Here is a 21,486-nt window from a genome sequence, read left to right on the forward strand (position 1 = left end):
GCGGTGAATTGTACCGCGACGAAATGGTGACGGAGAAGTTCGAAGGGTTCACGACGGTGTCACGGCAACGATGTAGGTACATCGTAGGTACGCCGCAGGACCATAAATCAGGCTGGAATAAGGCAGGAAGAGCGGCAGCAAAGACCCCCCAGGAATAACAAACAGAAATGACATTGATAAGTCAGACACAACATGAAAAGGAAGAGCGGAGGGGGAGGTGGGTTGCAAAGCTGCTTGCAGAGAAAGCAGCAACAGTAGGCAGGCCAGAGCAGTTTAAATAGTGCGCCCTGAATGAGATTTGCAAATTGGTTACATAATAAGAAAGGTTATGCAGAAATCATGTGATCTATCAGCTGACTCCCTTCCACCAGTCAGCTGCTCCATCACTTGATTGGACTGTTTGAGATCAGCTGATGTAGCTGGGATGTGAGCTTGACATGTGCCCTGCATGAATTAACACTGCCCAATTTTTGAGTATTTTGGCAGGTGTTTACATGCCTGTCAGTTTGTGGACAGATTTTGTCAACACCATAATGTCACAACTGTGGAAGATGTAGTCACCAAACTTTGCAGGTGTGTTGTTGAGATTAAAATGAAGGTTGAGTTTGAAGATGGGTGTGGTCCAAGCAAAGGGGCCGGAAGTAGGGGGTAGGAAGTTAGTTTAGTTTAGTTATTTGCACATACATGACAGGAAAAGAAAAAGTAGGAAAAGGAAAAAATAAATTATAAGTTAAAACATTGTGCAGGAGAGGTTAGAAGCCAGAAATGCACACACAAACACACACACACACACACACACACACTGGCAAACATTTGCACGGATAGCTGTATAACAACTGGAGTTTTCCCAACTCTAAATGTTTTTGAAGCAGCATATATAGTTTCATCTTGGGAAACACAGTTTACAGAAAATAGGCTACATATGTAACTGTTATTCTAATCTAAATACATAAATAAACTACTACTAATAATAATAATAGTAGATAATAAAATAATAATAGGATAGTGGGGACTATTGACATGAATGTGTGAATTCTGAAATAATAACACTCACCATATGACCTACCTATAAAATTCAAAGCAACAAATAACAACGTGTATAACATTATTAATAATATTTTGTATTATATGTCCTTGTTACTTCAAATTAAATGTCGTTGTGGACGGGGATGTTGTTAGGTCCACGCTTGCTTGTTTGCTTGCTTGTGAAATCGATCAGGAATTCTTCAACAAAAAAAATCTACAATTAAAGAATAAAAACAATGTAAAATTAAATTAACAAAGTTTATGGAAGAAACATAAATATTCCAAATACTTATGGTATTTTATACATCACACAATTTGATTGAAAAAAGTTTATTTCCTTATATTTTGATAGTGATAGTAACGTCACCAAACCGTCCAGCGCGCGAGGCTGACTGCAGCACTTCCTCGAGGCGGGTTGACTAGAGCGCGCTCTGCGGTGACGCGCACGGAGGGGAAGTGGAAAGGCGGAAGAAAGGACGTTGAATAAACTTGCCAACTTCTAGCTGACTGGCTAGAAATACAGTTAGATACGATGTTACAGACGAACTGGTTACTTATTTCCATACAGACTTAGATAGCTAACCCACCGCCCTGTCTACATTCAGTCACCGCTCTCTCTACTCGCCACACGACACGACCACGGGACTCCAGCAGTTTTCAAACAGACGTTGCACTTGCTGAGCCGACCCGAAGCCAACCAGCGTCACAAAGTTACATTTAGCTGTTGTTAAAGTGTTGGGATAACCACTCAATTGTCCCAACGTGACACAAAACCAACTCGCTTGCTTTTTCTCCTTGTGGGAAAAGTTGTCCGTGGTTGTTGGTGGTGGAGGAGCCGACGAGGCCTGCAGTCGAGGTGGCTGCATGTGTGAAGACTGTTGCTGGCGAGGAGTGACTCACACAGCGCTAGCTAAACACTCAGAAACATGTCGGCCCAGGCACAGATGCGAGCGATGCTGGACCAGCTCATGGGGACGGGGAGAGACGGTGAGAGGACCGCTGGCTGTGTTGAGATCGGTGTCTCGTCGGATAAGGACAGGAGTTTGTGTTGTTGCTAGCATTAGCCGGAATGCTAACCGAAATGCTAGACAGTGACTGTGAGGCATGCTTTGCAAACCAAGCTAGCTAACATGAGCATAGCCAGCCGGCTAGCTACCTGTTGTGTTCGAGTGTACATAGCAAGTTAAGTTGCTGCTAACATCTGCCACAAAAAAATAATAACATTTTAGCACTGTACTAGGTCATGATCAGTGTGCTGTTGTGTTCGTGGCTCTATTTATTGCCACCATAATTTCTCGTTGTGTCAGACTCTCCGAGCAGCTAACTTTTTGGATTTACTGGTAAGGTAACAGATGTGTGACTCATTGGTTGCAAGTCTGCACCTCAGTGACTTGGTAGGTATCGTGTTATGTGTTAGTCGGTGGGACTGCCTGACAAGTCATCATGTCTTTATGCTCTTGTGTTTTTCTTTTTTAAGGAGATACCATGCGGCAGAGAATCAAATTCACAGATGAACGAGTCTGCAAAAGTCACCTCCTAGATTCATGTCCTCATGATATTTTGTCTGGCACCGTGAGTATTATGTTTATGCACACTCTCAAACACACACAGAGCATTGCTATGTCATGCCAGAAAGTATTAGGACAGCTGTTGTCATTGGTATTGGGTCTACTCCAGCACACTGAACTAAAACTGACACAATGCCTTTATTTTTCTGGGCTGTGCACATTCATATTGTGTGAGCAGTGTTGAACACATCTGACCCCCATTGTTTGTATGCCCCCATAAGTGAAAAGGGAAGATAACTGCAGTCCAGGACTGACAATAAGAATAGTGTCAGCTATGGTTTAGGTCACAAGCAACAGTCAGAATTTGCCAGTAACTTTTAACTTTTCCAATTACTTACTGCCCCCTAAAACTGGGAGGCTGTATACATAAAAAGGGCCATCGTTCCAACACTTTATTAAAGCAGTCAGCACTTAAACCACAAAATCACTGTTCAATTTAAATTACGCTGGAGTACAACTGAACACAAAAAGGTGCTTCTGTCTCAGTGCGTCGTGACTGCAGTGTGTGTGTGTGTGTGTGTGTGTGTGNATAAAACCATATAGTATGGATACTGTAAAGAAGAAGCCTACAGGCAGTGTCAAAGACCTGGGCCTGCAGTGCTGTGACTCAAAGGATATTACATTTACAGTTGCAAATGTGATGCCATTTAAAAATGCTCCAAATCAGGATGACATTTTAAATTTTGGAATTACTGTAATGACAAATCTTACGATGAGGGAAATGATGAAGCATATGAACAGTGCATGGATGTCTTTATGATTTCTGCAGAGAATGGATCTGGGAGAGTGTATGAAAGTCCATGACTTGGCCCTCAGAGCAGACTACGAGATTGCCTCTAAAGAGCAGGAGTACTTCTTCGAACTTGATGTAAGTAGCACAGTACACACACACTTCCTAAAATCCCAGCTCCCCATCATTTATAGCTCTCAAGAAAGTAGCTGTTGTGATCTGTGATTGCACTGAGTAATAAAAATCTTAATATTATAAACTGAGTCCAAAGTGAGCACATGCCAAGTACCAATACCCACATAAAATGAGCTCTGATAAAAACTTAACTAGGGTCGCTAGCCAGTTGGCCACTGTGAAGCCCGTACTGTAATGATACGACTCTTGCTGTCTGTCATATCTGATAAAAGATACTGACATCAGGATGTGAACAGATCGATGACAAGCACCACTTGTAAAGTTGTGTTCAGCAACATCACAGTTCGGGGGACAGTCAAACATGTGCAAGTGCAGATTCATGTTAAACTAGTTTATAAAATAAACTGTGATTTTGCGGTTTCCCTCATTATCATCACAGTGCAGGGTAAAACGGTTGTGGCTGTGATAACATAGGTTGGTAAATCCTGTTTGGTGGTATTGTAAACCACTGTGCTGCGTTTTAAGAAGTCAGATTTATCACCTGGGTTATATTTTTTATTCTTCTCACCCAAACTTGTAGCAACACCAACGCAGCACCTTTTTTTGGTTGTTTTGTCTTGAGCTCACAGTTCTATTTTCAGTCTCAGTACCTGCTAATCCCAACAGTACATGTCTTGACTGAAACTGCACATCTTTATCTTAGCCCCTTTTACACTGCCAGATTTGCGGCGAGTGTTGGGCCGTTTTGCAGGCAAGCTGCGAGCTTTTAGACACACAGAGCCGGATTGGCGAGTTGATCGGAGGTGCCCAATTTTCCGCCGCAAAGGGGTAAACATATTTTGCCAGAACCTTTTTGGTTTAAAAAGAACGAGGCGCCCTTCCGCCATGGGAGGGGCTGTTGACGACTTGTGGGCGGAGCTGTTGATGACGCCACACGTGCGACCCACTGCTGGCGGACTAACAGGAAACAGCTGATAGCAGGAATTAGCGAGCAGCTAGTAGCAAGAGGGAAACGCAAACCTGACAGACACTGTAAAGATGAGCAACTGGGGAGACAAGAAATTGCGCGCCCTCCTTGCCCTCGCAAAGGAAGAGGCCATTAACCATCAGGTGACGGGAACCGTGAAGGACGGGCCAACTTATGAGAGAGTCACTGAAGGACTGACCAGCCGCGGCTTCCCTCCCACGTCACTGTTTATGTCACACGCTGAGCTGCACGTTTTGTTACTTGCTCACACCCCCATTGCCCCGAAAAAGGCGCATTCTGTATGAACAAAAGTAGACAGGCGGCATTTCGCTGCACTCCCCGATTTTGTTTTTATACTGCCAATGCTGAAAAAAGACTGATTGGGCTTTCCTGCAAATTTGCACAATTCCTATTTAAAAACGGCAGTTTATTGCCTGTTAATGTTTTGATCCAGCTTATTATTAATCAAACATTTCCATCCCTAAATCTTGTAGGCAACAGCACTCACAAAAGACTAGAGTCAAAATCTATGTTTTAATAGGGCAACACACGGCCAAACAAAATGACAAGACACGTTTCGGCCTAAGCCTTCTTCAGTATAATTTATTTTTTTTATTTTTTTTATACACTGAAGAAGGCTTAGGCCGAAACGCGTCTGTCATTGATTGGCCGTGTGTTGCCCTATTAAAACACAGATTTTGACTCTAGTCTTTTGTGAGTGCTGTTGCCTACTAGTTTCTTTGGAATCCCTCTGTAACTGCACCTATCACGATTGGAAATATTGGAGTTGTGCGTCCTCCTTCCTTCAGCATCCCTAAATCTTACAAATGGCTTTTCTGTAGTGTATAGTTATCCAGACTGACAAGGCTTCTTTCCTGGGAAACTAAGGATAACTGGTTGGAAGAGAGTGAATTAATTCAGACTGTGTAGAAGTGTCAATAAGATGATGACCATCCAGGAGAACGTAGGATGGTTGCCTTCTCCTACACTGTTCAACTGATGAGCTAGTGATTGCAGAAGATGGGCTGATGCGGTGACCCAGTTTTGAGTCACTTCCACCCAGTGCAGTCATTCACAGGACTGTTTAACAGAACAGCAGATCACACTTAAAGCAAAGCTGTCTTCCAGTGATGGAAACCCCTGTGGTGGGTGGATATCCATGCAAACACCTCCCCTGACTTCCCTGTGGTTCTTGCCTGAATAGCTGACTGTGAGAAGGGACTTAATGTTATGAAGCACGTCACATCAGACTAGTTTCTCTTACAGAGTTTATCTTCGCCCCAAACAGGAGTCTGAAGATCACTGGTGTCATATGTTTTACAGATTGTAGAGCTCTCTGTGGCAAATTAGTTGTATTTGGCTTATTAATTAAATTTGACTAGACCAGACTTGGGGTCTAACTTGTAAGTGATACATACTTGTGTCAGAGTTTTGTCTTAAGTGCTGCTGTTGAATTGTGAATGACTCCATAAGAAGTTGGAGGTCTAATTTTAAGGATGATGGAGGACAGGATTAAAGAATAAGAAGACATGGGTGTGTCTGAGGATGATTTTTAAGCTCCCAGCAGATGAACCGTGTTGGCACACATTAATAGCTGGCAACGACTGAGCATACATATTTAGTACTAGCAGTAAATGACACATTAAGAATTCTACAAAGTACTAATGAAATTTCCACAGCATTTGTTTGAGAAAGTTTGTTAAAAGCTGCATTCATATCAGATTTTTATTACTTTTTTTTTTCTTGAAAAGAGGTTTTAGGATGAACTTAATATGTTAATCATCCTTGTTCCACCCCAGTGTACATTCTAAGCACACAAAAACCCATTTATGTTAACACCTTCAGTGTTCTCTCACAGGCTGCTGAGCACCTTCAGTCTTTCATCGCTGACTGCGACCGCAGGACTGAGCTGGCCAAGAAGAGACTAGCCGAGACGCAGGATGAGATCAGCGCCGAAGTGGCTGCAAAGGTGAGAAACTCACTGTGGACATTGTTAGTGAGATTATCATCAGGTTTTTATGAAGGCTGTGCTCTTCCAGGGTATAATTAATCTCTTGGGAAAATTCACATCCACGCCATCTGGTTAACATGAATCTGTACGATCTGTACAAAGTGACATTTTTTACAGTTTAGAGCTCATTTTTTGTCTCTCTTTGCCTTCCCATTAATAAAAGGCTGAACGTGTCCACGAGCTGAACGAAGAGATCGGGAAGATGTTGGCCCGGGCGGAGCAGCTTGGGAGTGAGGGGAACGTAGATGAAGCCCAGCAACTGCTGGAAATGGTGGAGAAGACTCGGGGCTTAAAGAAAGAAGCAGAGGTCAGAGAGTGAATAATGGCTTGGTTGTTACTTGTTTATTTTGTTAGTATAGTTACTTAGTTTTACTTACAGGTCACCAACTACACCTGAAATATTAGTTTGAGACTGTGAAGTTGTATGGTTTATTTCATTTTCATTTTCTTTCCTCAAAATGGACGATGACAGAAATCAGTATTTTGATTTGATAAAGATTGCCTTGGTTTTTAATAGGTGTTGTATTTATTAATAAATCTGACACCCAAGTCTAGTCTTTATCATGTAGGCATGATGAAATGCTAATTAATATCTTTGATTTTCTTTTTTTTATGTCGTGCCTTTAATTTGTCTCACAGTCTCGTAATTTTTTGTCGTTGCAGGATGTGTACAGAAACTCGATGCCAGCATCCAGCTTTCAACAACAAAAACTAAGGGTGTGCGAGGTGTGCTCTGCCTACTTGGGTCTTCATGACAACGATCGTCGTCTAGCTGACCACTTTGGGGGCAAACTGCACCTCGGCTTCATTGAAATCCGCGAGAAGCTTGAAAAGCTTAGGGTAAGTGGTGTACTCTAACTAGCTTGTACAAAATGACTTTTAATTTGCATGTTTATTGTTCAGTAAGACGTAATGCCATGTTTTCCTTATCTGTATCTTACTGAACATAGAACAGAATCAGATGCTACTATTTTTCAGTTGGGTGTCATCTTTGTTTTATCCAGAAAGCGGTTATAGAGAAACAAGAAAGAATGCGAATGAGAAGACGAGAGGAACGGGAAAGAGAAGACGAAAGGGAGCGGCAGTGGGAGTTGGAGCGGGAACGGGAAAGAGAGCGGGAACGAGAACGGGAAAGAGAGCGAGAATGGGAGAGAGAAAGAGAAAGGGAAAGGGAGCGCAGAAGGTAAGAAACAGTCTTAATTACATAGTTACTGCACTCAAAGAAAAAGTTCAGTGTCATCTGCAAACTGTCTGATTTTATGTTTCTGTCATAGGTCGAGATCCAGAAGTGGAGATCGATATACAAGGTATTGCCTTTACCATAGTCACTTAATTAATTAATTTATTTATTTATTTTTATCAGACATATGATGGACTTAGAATTTCACAACATAGAAAGACTTACAGTACAAAATACTGCTTTAAACTGTTGCTCTGCTCTAAAACTTCTATTCAGGCATGAAACATTTACGTAAATTCCACACAAGACTGACATGTAAGGGTTTTGTAGCGAGCGTCCATTGTTAGGCTTGTTGTGGTTTTATTAAGAATACAGTCTTATATGAAGAACTTTTATCATTTTAGCATAAAAAGGGTGGTATACAAAGCCAGCTGTGATGCAGCATTGACATTGGGAAAGTTATGTTGTTTGAATACCCACTCTCAGAATGGTGATAAAGTAAACAGGAATAAGAAGTTCAGAGGTTGATACAGATCAGATTCTTGAGTTGTTACTGCTCACATTAAGATGTTTGAGAAGAAGCTGTTGAAGTAAAAACTGCAAACATGGATTTAGAAATGTTATGAGGCTGTTGGTAAGAGCCATACGAGTATCTTATCATATGATTATCTTAAAATAACGTACTCATCTAGTCAGTCTTAACTAAGTATTGTCTGTGGCAGGAGTGTTACTGGGGTTTCAATTACAAAAATGGTAACAGTGAAGAACCTCAGAGAAATAAACTTCTGGATTACCTTTTTGGAAAGTAAGACCACCCCCAGTTCTAGCATCATAAGAATGTTATATTAAATAAAATTGTTAATAAGAAGCAGGTCTAGGCGCTATATAAATGTGAAAGTATCAAAATGCTCAATCCACAAAGAAATGTCCATATTTTAGAAACCTTTTTCTTTAAATAAGCCATCAGGACTTCCATGAAGTTGTGATGTCATGTGCAGAGAGCGCAGATGTAGAATACCTGGAAACACTGACCAACCAGAGCAAAAGGGGGCTTTTTTTTTTTTAGAGGGGGGCTTCAGAGACAGCCGTTAAAACAGAGCGTTTCAAACAGAGCATGAATACAGGCATATTCAGGCAGACAGTATGAGAAAAATAATGTGTTTTTTGAACATTAAAGTATGTAAATATGTTTTAGTAGAATTTCAAAGTATGAACCTGAAAATGAGTATAATATGCGACCTTTAGTTGGGCTGTTGTCTACCAACTAAATTGATTATGACACAAGATGCTTTAGGGTGCTTCAGTATAAAACCTTTATAGCTTATAGCAGTGCAGTAATTTCCCTTAAACCTAAATGTATGTTTCTGTCCATAAAATTACTTTTCTAGGGATGGAGGCACTTCATCCTCCCATCGTTCAAGACGCCACCGCTCCTCTCGTTCCAGAGAAGAAGGCGGAGATCGGGATCGGGAGAGAGAGAGGAAACATCGACACAAAGACAGGCATCGCTCACGCTCCCACTCTCACAGGCGCAAAAGAAAGAGGTGTGGCTTTTATCCATCACTGAAATGTACACAAAGTATCATCAGGATAGGATGAGTGGTCTGAGAGTGGGCCCCCTGAACAATCATTAAACTCAGCTACATACAACTCACATTATGTAACAGTGACCAGTACAGCAACCAGTACGCATCAGCTGCTATGTTCACAAAATATGAACCAAGTGAAATCTAGCCAAAGTCAATAAACTGATGAATTTGGTAACAACATCATCGGTCTCGCTTGTTTTAATGTTTTGCATTTTTACTGTGAAGCATTTTAAGCTACATCTCTGGTATGAAAAGTGCTCCATAAATAAAGTTGATTAGTAGTAGTAGTAGTAGTAGTAGTAGTAGTAGTAGTAGTAGCATTATTATATGTGCGCTCAGCGGTGTCCTGTTAGAAAATTCGATTTTTGGTCATTTATTAGTAAAATAAACAAAGACATAATTGACAGATTATTCAGTAATAATCAAAATAATCATGTTCAGCTCTAGATTAATTTATAAATTAATCTAGAGCTGAATACTACTGTAGCTTTAACCCAGCAGCCACAACTACCATCCAAGAATTAGAAATATAATTTTAGAATGTTTTACAATGTAGTTGATTATGGACATGGTCACAAACTCCTTATTTTGTTGCACTAATAATCTATCCAGTTTTGATACTATGAAATTGAAGTTTCACTGGTTACATCCCTGCATGTGGACAATAACAAGTGTCAAACTCAAATCAAGCACATCAAGTCCTCAGCTTTGTGCTTGAAACGTAGTTGTCATGACGATGATCAATCTGATTGTTTTTCCTCAGGTCCTCTAGAGACAGATCATCTCACACCCGTGACAAAGAGCCCTCGCCATCCCAGGAGAGGTGTGGAGAGGGATGGCGCGAGGACAAGGCGGAGTGCGGAGACTGGGAGGACAAGGAGAGGTCTCCCTCTTCAAACACAGCCAAGGGAAGGGAACGAGAGAGATCCCTGTCGTATGAGCGGGACAGACGCTCCAGCTCTGAGGAACGAGAGTCTGGGGAGATATGAACAGGAGTGGACACCTCCCAAAGTCTTTGATTTGGATATATTAATTAGAGAAAGGAGCATGGAGAGATGAGTGTGCTGGTGCGAATGTGTGTGTGTCGGCTTTGTATGTTTGTCCATGTTAGAAGTGGGAGATGTACATTAGCAGGGGATGGATGCTGGAAACTTAAGGTGGGGATGAGGGAACAACTTCTGTGGTGGCGGTCAAGCAAAACATGCAAAACCAACTTTTATAAGACTCTGAATTGTGATGCTAGTCTGACCTGGAAGCAGTACAGTCATTTTTTATGTCATCTTGTCGATCTTATGTACAGTTATTTTGACAGTGATGAGTGAGTGAAGAGACAGCAGCCCTACTTTGAGTCTGTTTGTATTTTACTCACATGAAGTGCTTTTATTTTTTTATTATTAGTTGGACCTTCTGTGTTGATACTGTTCTTCCTGTTCCATTAGGAATCCATCAGTTTCAGCAGTTACAGATTCATTTACATGGGTTGGGCTCATTAATGTGGCATCCCTCGCAGTAATGTTTGAAATGAGCTGTGAATGACTGAAGGCACTTCTGATGTTTGTGTTTTATTTGCTGCCTTCAAGCCATAACAATCTGATTAGGGAAATCCGATACACATCCCGGAGCCTGCCTTTGATTCAGGATGCAGTGATGAAGCTCATACTTTGAAAATAAACTCACTTGTCCCCCTGAAAGAAGTCATCCAAATATTTTCACTCAGTTCCTGACATGCAGATGCATACAGATGATGTGCATCTTTACATACTGACACGTAAAGGCCCAGGGACTTGTGTCCTGTTTGCTGTGATATGACCTGGATGTACTGGGGGAATGTACTTTGCTGTGCCACCATAAAGTGAATAAAATTTTCTGCTTCTATTCAAATACAATGTGTTCATAGAGATTTCTCTCCTAATTTAAGCTCCTGTTTATAATTTGGAGAAATTGTTTATTGTGTATTATTTGTGACACAACCAAAGGGATGTGGTTGGAGAGCATATGCTGTAGCCAGAGAACCAGTTCTCCCCTTATTTTATCTTTACTCAGGTCCATAAAGGGTCCAACACAAAAAAAAACATTTTTTAAAGGTTCAGTTTGTGCGTTCTTTAAAACCTTTTTGATCCCATTATTTAACACGGGTACAAAAATATACTTAAATATATACTGAAATGGTTTGTGTGAAAAATAATCCAGATAAGACTCAATTGAGCTCACTGTAGGATCAAAGTTCGGGACGATTTGTTCACCTACCAGGGTACTGGTGGAAGAAAGATTCAGATCTTTTATTTAAGTCAAAGTAGCAATACCACGGAGTATAAATACTTTATGAGCAAAAGTCCTGCGTTCAAGACTTTAAAATACTAACATATTAGTACTCATGCAGAATGACCTGTTTAATATTTTTTTATTACACTATTGGATTAAAATTATTGATGCTAAAGGAGGAGATAAGTTTAATTCCTTTATGTACTGATGTATGGCTTAATTCATAAACATACACCATAATGCATAGTTGATTATATTTTGCATTAATAATATTAGATTTTGCAATAATAATAATGAATCTGCAAAGTAGCTAATAACTAAAGCTGTCCAAAAAATGCAGTGAATTGAAAGTGCAATACTTGCCTCCAAAATGTAGTGGAGTGTAAGTATAAAATTACATTAAATTAAAAATGTACAGTTCAAAGTACCTAAAAACTGTACATAAGTACAGTTGCTGCTGTGACTGCTTTGTAGCTGAATATTCCCTGTCGAGAGAAAAACCAGCTGCATTCAAATCCTGAGGTAATTTGACATCATTTATATATATCATCAGGAGTACAGTCTACCTGTGATCCATCATTAGGAGTGAGCTGCAGAACACCCAGCGGCCTGTAGGTGGCAGAAAACAACCATCTACCTATGGGAAACGTCATGACGTCAACTGGCGAAAGTATCATGACGTCAGACGCACGTTCGAAAAAGAAGCGCGAGTGAACAGCAGACCCCTGAAATGACCTGAAGCCGGATTTATTTAGGAAATTTATGGACTTTTGGACTGTTTAAAGGGTTAATATATCAATATGTCGGTGTTGAAGCCGTTTAGTAAGCTGCCTGGTTTGAAGACAGCGAACATCTTGGTGAGTCTGAGTTTCGTTCAAGCTGTAATGTTAACTGTTGACAGCTACAGAGACAAACCGCCGTGTTTTAGGGTCTGTCGCGTCGACTCCTTGAAAACAAAGCAGGGGATAGGAAGGTGAGACTGTTTTAGCTGCTCTCAGGATGAGCTAACAGGAGAATTAAAGTGTTTTAAAGAGAGGTAAGCTAGCTCAGTTGTCAGAGAGGACTTGTCCCTATTGTAATGGTCATTTACTGTTGCTGGTTGTCTGTTCTGGATAGACACTTTGCTCCCCAGACCCTCTTTCATCTAAACAAAGCACATATCTAATACTTGTAATCCTATCTGACTTAGGTATACACTCAAGTTTAAAACACTTTATTTCACATGAAGCTCGCCGTGACATAGCACCTCAAATGTAATAAACACATCAAAACAAAACCATTCAAACTTGTGCTCAATTAAAGGTATGGAAGTATTACACTAATTGCACTTAAAAACTAAATAATACATTTTTAAGAGTTGTGTACTCCAGAGCATTAAATTACTGATTTGTTAATGTATGTGCAACATTTTAATGTTGTACCTGATCTGAGTGACATTTAGCAACTTTCCTGTTTTAATACACCTGTATTTATTGAATGTGTATGCTGTCAGATAAGTCAAAAATAATTTCTCACTGAAATATAGTGACGTAGAAGAATGTTGCACACAGTGTAATAAAGGACCAGCATCTACCTGAGTACATTCAGGCTGCTGTGTTACTTTTCACCACATGTTCAAGTAAACATTAGAAAAATTGATACTGATTTCATAGTCTATTTTACTTATATTTATTCTTATTTATATGTATTTATTGTGGATAGTGTCGTCTGTGTTGTGTGTTTTTATGCCTCTGTCAAAGACAAATTTCCATTTTATGTAAAGTTTGATGGACATTAAAGAAGTCTAAGTCTACAACATTATGTCACAATATTTTTGTTTGACAGCACGGTCTCGATACACTGCACCAAGTATAGATTTTTTTTTTATTATAGAATATTTATATTACAAACGCAAATTAAATTGTTGTTAGTCTACAAGACTGATAAAATCAATGTATTTTTCAGTCCACTAGAAACAATCTGCTGCAATAAAAATGATTTGCTGTGAGACGAAAAGGCTGAAAATTGTATCTAATAAGATGAAACAGATGCTGAAAGAGTTTTGAATTGGAATACATCACAACTTATGTTATCACAATTCTCAGCATATCGCAACACGTTTAAAATCACAGTAATATTGTGACAATATTGTATTGTGGGGCGCCTGGTGATGCCCACCCCTGACATTAAGCCATATGTTTAAATGCATCTTGAAGTTAAGAGTATTCATTTGTGCTTCTTTTTGTTTTCTTTTTAAATGTTAGTGTGTTGTAGTGCTGAGTGTTACCATCCAATTTTGTGCTGACTCAGAGTGTTTTTCCTCCAGCTGGTGGAGAGCGAGGAGCAGTTTCAGCAGAGTTTAGCAGACGCTCTAGTGGAGGAGACTGCTGTCACTGTGAATGTGTGAGTACTGCTTCGTCCTTAGTAACTGCTGAGGTCAGCTTTCTGTTACAAGAAATGGTCGTTAAACACACAACTGGAAACACCATCTGCTATTCTGGTATTGGAACTGGACTTGTATGGTATTTATTTGGTATATGTTAAAACACTGCAACTGAACCAGTTTATTTACTAATACTTGAGGGTTGAGCTTCAAACTGTTAAGCTGTGTTCATTGTATATGAGAGATATTGTAATTACCAGTTATGGATAGGAAAATAATGTTGTCATCAGATCATTATTACAACTGGAGCATTCAGATTTTTCTGAAAGCTCCGATATCCAACGTGGCACTAAATAATAGGGCTTGATAATACATAGTGTCATATTGCCAATGAATACATAGTATTTTTAACCCTCATACGACGGTATTTAAGTTGTCTGATGACATGAACACATGCAAGTTGTAAACATGGGAATCTTTTCCATTTGTACCACCCATCCTGTGTGACATGAACAGAGAATGACCACCCCTGTTTGCTACATATCAGTGACAGTGACCATAATCAGCCTATTGGTACCCATCAGGAGACTAGCAAAGAGTCTGCCTCTGCCCATGAAGAATGATGAGAGCCGTCCAAGGATAGACCTGGTGGTGTTTATCATCAACCTGGCCTCAGAGCTCAGGTAACTTTCAAATCCTCACATATTTTTATTTTAATCTCCTCACCTGAACACACAGGTAAAATATCTACCCTTGTAGATTTAGTTTGCCTGAACGAAACTCAATTAATCCCATTTGCATGTTGTCCTTAAACAAGTTTCTCAGTAAGAGATGTATTTTTTACACCAAAACCTATGTTTTTCTCTTAAACTACACATATCAGTGTCAAACTGAAGCCCATCTTTTATTTGATTAATAGAGAAAATTGGAACTCAGTAGCATGACATCACTGTTCTGTTAAATAGGACCATCCAGCTGTGTCTATTTTTGTATTTTACATAGTGTAAGTAGTGTGTTCTCCAAATGTTAATTACAAAATTAATTACAGAAATTAATATTAATTAATTGTAACTGTGACATGTATTATTTTGTTTTGTCACAGTTTCCAGTCAGCAGAAGCTTCCCTGAAATATTTAGACCCTGGATATTTCCTTGGAAAAGTCTGCTTCATGGTCACTAATGGTATGCTTAAGTTCTTAAATTATTTGTTTGCTGCCTGCAGCGTCTTGAATCACGTGAAGGAGCAGAGGGGATGAAATGGAGCATCAGTTCCCTAAGATGGATATTTTTTCACTATTTATATATTGTACCTCATCTCTCCCTATACTGTTGGAAATTGACCAATTTTTAGCTGAGCCTTTGTGTGTGTGTGTGTGTGTGTGTGTGTGTGTGTGTGTCACCTGCTGCCCTCTTGTGAATCTGTCTCTTTTAGCTCGTAATGCTTCAGTCCCCACAGAGCACATGGACGCTGTCAGAAAACTGGCTGCATCCTTGCACTGCCCCTTGCTGTTTGCAGAGGATCAGGTTTGTATCAACTTTTGTCACAAACATTGTAGATGACTTAAAGTTCAGAGACATATGTATGTGTAACATTAGGGCAAGACATAGAGTGTTGCTATTGATGGCTAAAGTGGAAACACGGCATCGGCAGGTCTTGAAAAGTCGTAAAAAATGTTGGCTTTGGTTTCCTCAACAAAAAGGCCTTAAAAAGTATCAAGAAGTGGTAAATTTGATTTACAAATATCTTTAATATTTTCTCTTGTTTGCCATGGGCAGTAATATTATGTATTACAGCTGCAACTAAGGATTATTTTCATTATAGATTCATCTGTAGATTATTTTCTCAATTAATCATTTTTTCAAGATTCAAGACTTTTATTTGTCCCGCAGCTGCAATAAAAAACAGCAAGGGCTAGACACACAAGATGAAAACCACACGTACACAACCACAAATAATAAATTAGAATTACTGCCTCGCAGTTGTAGCCATGACAGTTGATAGTGCTTCAATTATGGATGTGTCTGCAAAGGAGCTACATATTCTAAAACATGGATGCTTCACACATCCTCAACTCGACACCACAGAAGATCTGTACAATCAGCACAGTTTCAAGAGGGACACCCAAGATTAGTGTCACCAATTAAGTATCTGACAAAAGGTCTCCCCTTCTGTTCCTGAGATATGGTGTTGAATAATGACCAGATGTCACAGTGAAGCTGACCTTTGACCTTTTGGATATAAAATGTCATTACGTCATCATTTTGTTCTAGTAGACATTTGTGTGAAATTTCGTCATAATTAGTTATGGGGGGAAAAAAACATGTTTTGTGAGGTCCCAGCGACCTTGACCTTTGAATACCAAAATGTAGATAGTTTGTCATTGAGTCCAAGTCGACAGTTGTGCTAAATTTGAAGAAATTCCCTCAAGGCCTTCCTGAGGTATCGTGTTCATGAGAATGGGATGGGTGGACGGACAGACAGGTAACTCGAAAAACATCATGCCTCTGGTCACAACTGTCGCCGGCAATATTTTCCCTAAAGTGCAGATCAGCAGAAGCGGTTAGTGAGGGGCTCTAACCATCTGTGGACTGAGGATTTCAAATAGTATTACTTGTGCTAGAATTGGATACCATACAAATATATTGTAACTTATAAGCATGTTTCATGAACAGTTCTTTCGCCTGATCTGTAAAGAACACAGCAGGTCTTTTTACAGAGGACGTTTTGACATGTTACAGGAGGACAACAGGTCTTAGTATTGTTCATGCTTTAGGGGACAGCTGAATAAAGTAGAAATTGTTTATGTTATTAGTAACACCTCTGCTTTTCTTCTATTATGTCAAGTCAAAAGTTCTGTCAGCAGCAAATGTGCACACTAAACTCTGTTCACTTTTTGACAGTTTGACATGAAGCAGAGTATTTTTATCAACGCAGTCATCTTTTTCAATATTAACTTTTAACAGTCATCTAATGGACAGGCTGGTAGTTTTACTGAATGTTCATTTTTTGTGTGCAATTCATCAATTAAAGACTCTGCACGTACACAATACACCCGCACAGGTGAGTTTTTTGTATTTTAGCTAATAAGATCTCTTCTCTTGAATGCGAGTGTTTACAGGCTGTACTGTATTTACAAATCCTTCACTGACATGATGGAATTTACAGTATGGCTCTAATTATCTTCACCAAAAACAGGTCTGATCAGTTAGATTGAAAATACCTGTGTGGGTGTGCAGGGCCCTGAGACTACACCATGCTCTGGCATCATGTAGAAAATAGTAAGAATTTGTCAAATATCTTCTTTTGTCAAAGCAGCAGTCTAAAACCCTTTGATATATCCTATACACGAAAGATAAACATTAGAGAAGCTGACTCAGCACATTTTTTGGCATTTTTATGCCTCCACGCTGGCAACAGCTGCAGCCGGAGGCATTATGTTTTTGGGTTGTCCATACGTACATCCCATTCTTTTGAACAGGATATTTCAAGAAGGCTTTGAGGGAATTTCTTCAAATTTGGCACAAACGTCCACTCAGACTTGACACTTGACACTGAACTGATTAGAATTTTTGTGGTTAAAGGTCACTGTGATTTCACAAAACATGTTTTTGGACATAACTCAAGAATTGATGCGATAATTATCACAAATTTCACACAAATGTCTAACAGGATAAAACAATGAAGTGATGACCTATTTTATCCCAAAGGTCAACTTCACTGTGATATCATAATGTTCTGCAAAAACACTTTTTCTGGTCATTATTTAGTATCAAATCTCAGGAAGAGAAGAAGGGACGTTTAGTCAGGTACTTACTTGGTGACACTCACCTTGGTGGAGGCATTCAGCTGCGAGGCAGTAATTCTAGTTTTATTATTTGTGTTTGTGTACTTGTGGTTTTTATCTTGTGTGTCTAGCCCTTGCTGTGTTTTATTGCTACTGTGTGTCACGACCTGGCTCTAAAGCCGAGACAAAAAGGCAAGGGAACGCAGGATAAATGCCAATAATAATTAATTTATTTAAACAAAAGTTAAATCATTTAACATAAGTTGAAGCAATGGGGTGTGGATGTCAGTGAAATCAGTAGTGAAGGTGTGTGCATGCATGGGTGGAAGGTGTAGTGAGTTGAGAGTGTTGGATGCCTGAAAAGAAAACCAATGAATCAGCAACAAAGGATGATGGCAAGAGAGAGACTGCCAGCCAGGCCAGGCAGCAATATAGAATGTGGAAGCACCGGGCCCAGGTGATTCCAACTACCATGATGACCCCGCCCACATACCTGCAACTGACAGAGAGGGAAAAAGATAAACAGAAGCAAAACAACATAAGACAGACCAGGGGCCGTCACACCCCCCTCCATAAGAACGGGGTCCTGAAGGGTAACAAAATACCATAATACCTAACCCAAATGGAAAAATAACCCCACAACAATTTATCATTTACCTCTAAAAAATCACTGGGCTAACAACCCCCGAAAAAAAACTATATACACCACCGACCATATTCTCACGAACACCGACCATCAGATGTGGAACTGGCCTGCTCCGACGGTCCAACATCCCCTGCCCCAAGCTCCCACCCCCGCAACCGGTGCACCTGGGAAGCAATTTAAGAGGTGTGAGAAGGCAAGAGGAGAACCAAGGAGAGGCACAAAAGGTCACACAGGTCAGCTAATACATTTCAGTTATTAAACTTGGGGAGTCCTGGATAACGCGTCCCCTACCACGTTGTCAGACCCCTTCACATAGCGGATGTCAAGGCAGTATGACTGTAAAAACAGCGACCACCTGATTAGTCTTTGATTTGGACATTGCAGTGAATTAAGAAAAGTGAGAGGGTTGTGGTCAGTGAAAACGACAAGAGGGGTACTGCTGCCACCAACATAAACATCAAAGTGTTTCAATGCCAAGATTAAAGCCAATGCTTCCTTCTCAATAACTGAATAATTAAGTTGATGGGGATTCAACTTTTTTGAAAAGAAGCTGACTGGTTTGTCAATGCCAAGCTCATCCACTTGCATGAGGATGGCACCTTCACCTACATGGCTGGCATCCACATACAGCTTGAATGATCTATCAAAACACGGGGCAGCTAAGACAGAGGCGGAACAAAGGAGTGTTTTGACTTGCTCAAATGACTTTTGGCAGACTGGGGACCAGACAAATGCTGTCTTCCCTCTCAATAAATCAGTGAGCGGTGCCACAACTGTTGAAAAGTTCCAACAAAAACTCCTATAATAACTGACAAGGCCAAGAAAACGCATCAACTCTTTCTTTGTTGTTGGTACTGGATAGTGCTGGACAGCCTGCACTTTGGCACCTATGAGACGCACCTGGCCCTGCCCCACCACCCAGCCGAGGTAGGTCACGGTCGCCCTTGCAAACTGAAATGAACAGCTCCTGGACACGTTCCAGGTGAGACTCCCAAGTGTCAGAATACACAACCACGTCATCTAAGTATAATGTGCACCCCTGCATGTCCACGAGGACGCGGTTAATAAGACGCTGGAATGTGGCCGGCGCACTCCAAAGCCCAAATGGCATCACAGTATTGGAATAGAGACCAGTCGGTGTTATAAAGGCGGCTATTTCACGCACTCGCTGGGATAAGGGGACCTGCTAATATCCTTTTAGGAGGTCCAATATACTGACAAACTTCGCCGCGCCCACCTGGTCGATACAGTCATCATTCTGAGGAGAGGAAAGGAATCAGGCTTCATGACATTATTGACTTTCCGAAAGTCAGAACAAAAGTGTGGTGTGTTATCTGACTTTGAAACAAGCAAGCATGGAGACGACCAGCTGGAAGAACAGGGCCCCGCAGTCCCATTTTCCAGCATATATTCTACCTCTGCATCCAAAAACTTTAGTTTCTCTACATTTACACAATAAAATCTCTGTTTAATTGGCCTGGCATCACCAACGTCAATATCGTGCTCAGTTAAATGGGTGCCACTTGACGTATCACAAAACAAAGACAGGAAACTCTGAATCAACTCCACCCTGTGTGACTCAAAAACCAAAGGTCTTGAATCTTGAAAAAATGATTAATTGAGGAAAAAAAATCTACAGATTAATCAATTTAACTGGTTGTGGAGTCATATAACTACAAGGCAGTAATTCAAATTTGCTACAAAAATTACTGAAACTATTATAGGATTATCAAAATAGTTGTTGATTAATTTATCATGAAATGATATGTATGATCATGGAACTGGTTAAAGGGTATTAAAATTATGTGACATTGGAAAGGTCATTAATTGAACTTGGTGAACCCTGCAGAAACCCTGAGGAAAATATTTGTGCATGTAGATTTGCAGCCGAATGTGTCTCTGTGCTGCTGTTGACAATAAACCACCAGGTGTCTCTATAGCGTGTCTTTCTGTTTCTTTAAAAGCAGTCTTGTGATGTTCTTTCCCCCCAGACACTAGACGGTGTGACCAATGCTGCAGACAGGCTGCTGACCATCCTGAAGGTGGCAGCCGGCCTTGTTCCCATGGCTACCGCTCTCTACCTGTCCAACCTGACTCGCTGCACCGTGCCCCCAGACATCGACCAGCCAAGCTTCGATTAGTTCCTGTGGACCTTTTCTCATCCAGTCTAACTTTTTCATGCATATATATATTTGTAGTCGTCCATTGTGACTGGACTCTTAAAACTGATAACACATTAGCATGTTATTTCCTCCATTCATTTGACATTACATTTTTCTGCTTTGGTTTTGAGCTGCTGTAGTTTGTGTCTTCTCTCTGCAGTAATGGTTTTTATTTTCCCTAAAGTGCAGATCAGCAGAAGCGGTTAGTGAGGGGCTCTAACCATCTGTGGACTGAGGATTTCAAATACTATTACTTGTGCTAGAACTGGATGCCATACAAATATATTGTAACTTATAAACACGTTTCATGAACAGTTCTTTCGCCTGATCTGTAAAGAACACAGCAGGTCTTTTTACAGAGGACGTTTTGACATGTTACAGGAGGACAACAGGTCTTAGTATTGTTCATGCTTTAGGGGACAGCTGAATAAAGTAGAAATTGTTTATGTTATTAGTAACACCTCTGCTTTTCTTCTATTATGTCAAGTCAAAAGTTCTGTCAGCAGCAAATGTGCACACTAAACTCTGTTCACTTTTTGACAGTTTGACATGAAGCAGAGTATTTTTATCAACGCAGTCATCTTTTTCAATATTAACTTTTAACAGTCATCTAATGGACAGGCTGGTAGTTTTACTGAATGTTCATTTTTTGTGTGCAATTCATCAATTAAAGACTCTGCACGTACACAATACACCAGCACAGGTGAGTTTTTTGTATTTTAGCTAATAAGATCTCTTCTCTTGAATGCGAGTGTTTACAGGCTGTACTGTATTTACAAATCCTTCACTGACATGATGGAATTTACAGTATGGCTCTAATTATCTTCACCAAAAACAGGTCAGATTGAAAATACCTGTGTGGGTGTGCAGGGCCCTGAAACTACACCATGCTATGGCATCATAAGTATCAGTCTGCTGGCTGTATATCAGGGCCAATAAAAACATGCTGCTGCACAGCTTCATTCAAAGCTGCAAATTATTTCTGTATTGTACAGTGTTTGTAATTATACAGAACAGTATGCTTTCTGTTTTTATACTGTGTAGCATGTGTGTACTTACATGT

At 40.2% G+C, this 21,486-nt stretch overlaps 2 protein-coding genes across 5 annotated transcripts; both read left to right on the forward strand.

Moving 5' to 3' along the window:
• The first annotated feature begins 1,437 nt into the window (after positions 1-1,437).
• On the forward strand, positions 1,438-11,092 carry zgc:158803 (LUC7 domain-containing protein). The gene is made up of 10 exons (XM_050044960.1): positions 1,438-2,013; positions 2,504-2,598; positions 3,364-3,462; positions 6,285-6,395; positions 6,601-6,744; positions 7,101-7,277; positions 7,442-7,620; positions 7,712-7,744; positions 9,006-9,161; positions 9,970-11,092. Exons 1-10 carry the CDS (start codon positions 1,953-1,955, stop codon positions 10,193-10,195), a joined length of 1,281 nt encoding a protein of 426 aa, XP_049900917.1. The 5' UTR covers positions 1,438-1,952; the 3' UTR covers positions 10,196-11,092.
• A 1,060-nt stretch (positions 11,093-12,152) lies between these two features.
• Positions 12,153-21,115, forward strand: pane1 (proliferation associated nuclear element). Of its 4 annotated transcripts, none has more exons than XM_050045310.1 (6): positions 12,153-12,325; positions 13,774-13,850; positions 14,415-14,513; positions 14,933-15,012; positions 15,263-15,354; positions 20,253-21,115. In XM_050045310.1, exons 1-6 carry the CDS (start codon positions 12,269-12,271, stop codon positions 20,400-20,402), a joined length of 555 nt encoding a protein of 184 aa, XP_049901267.1. In that variant the 5' UTR covers positions 12,153-12,268; the 3' UTR covers positions 20,403-21,115. The 4 variants fall into 4 exon arrangements, with proteins under 4 accessions (XP_049901267.1, XP_049901268.1, XP_049901269.1 ...); XM_050045311.1 differs by having other exon boundaries at positions 15,278-15,354; XM_050045312.1 differs by having other exon boundaries at positions 12,262-12,325; positions 14,347-14,513.
• The last annotated feature ends 371 nt before the right edge of the window (positions 21,116-21,486 follow it).

The sequence above is a fragment of the Epinephelus moara genome, chromosome 5 (genome assembly GCF_006386435.1).
Source record: "Epinephelus moara isolate mb chromosome 5, YSFRI_EMoa_1.0, whole genome shotgun sequence".
Lineage (NCBI taxonomy): Eukaryota > Metazoa > Chordata > Actinopteri > Perciformes > Serranidae > Epinephelus > Epinephelus moara.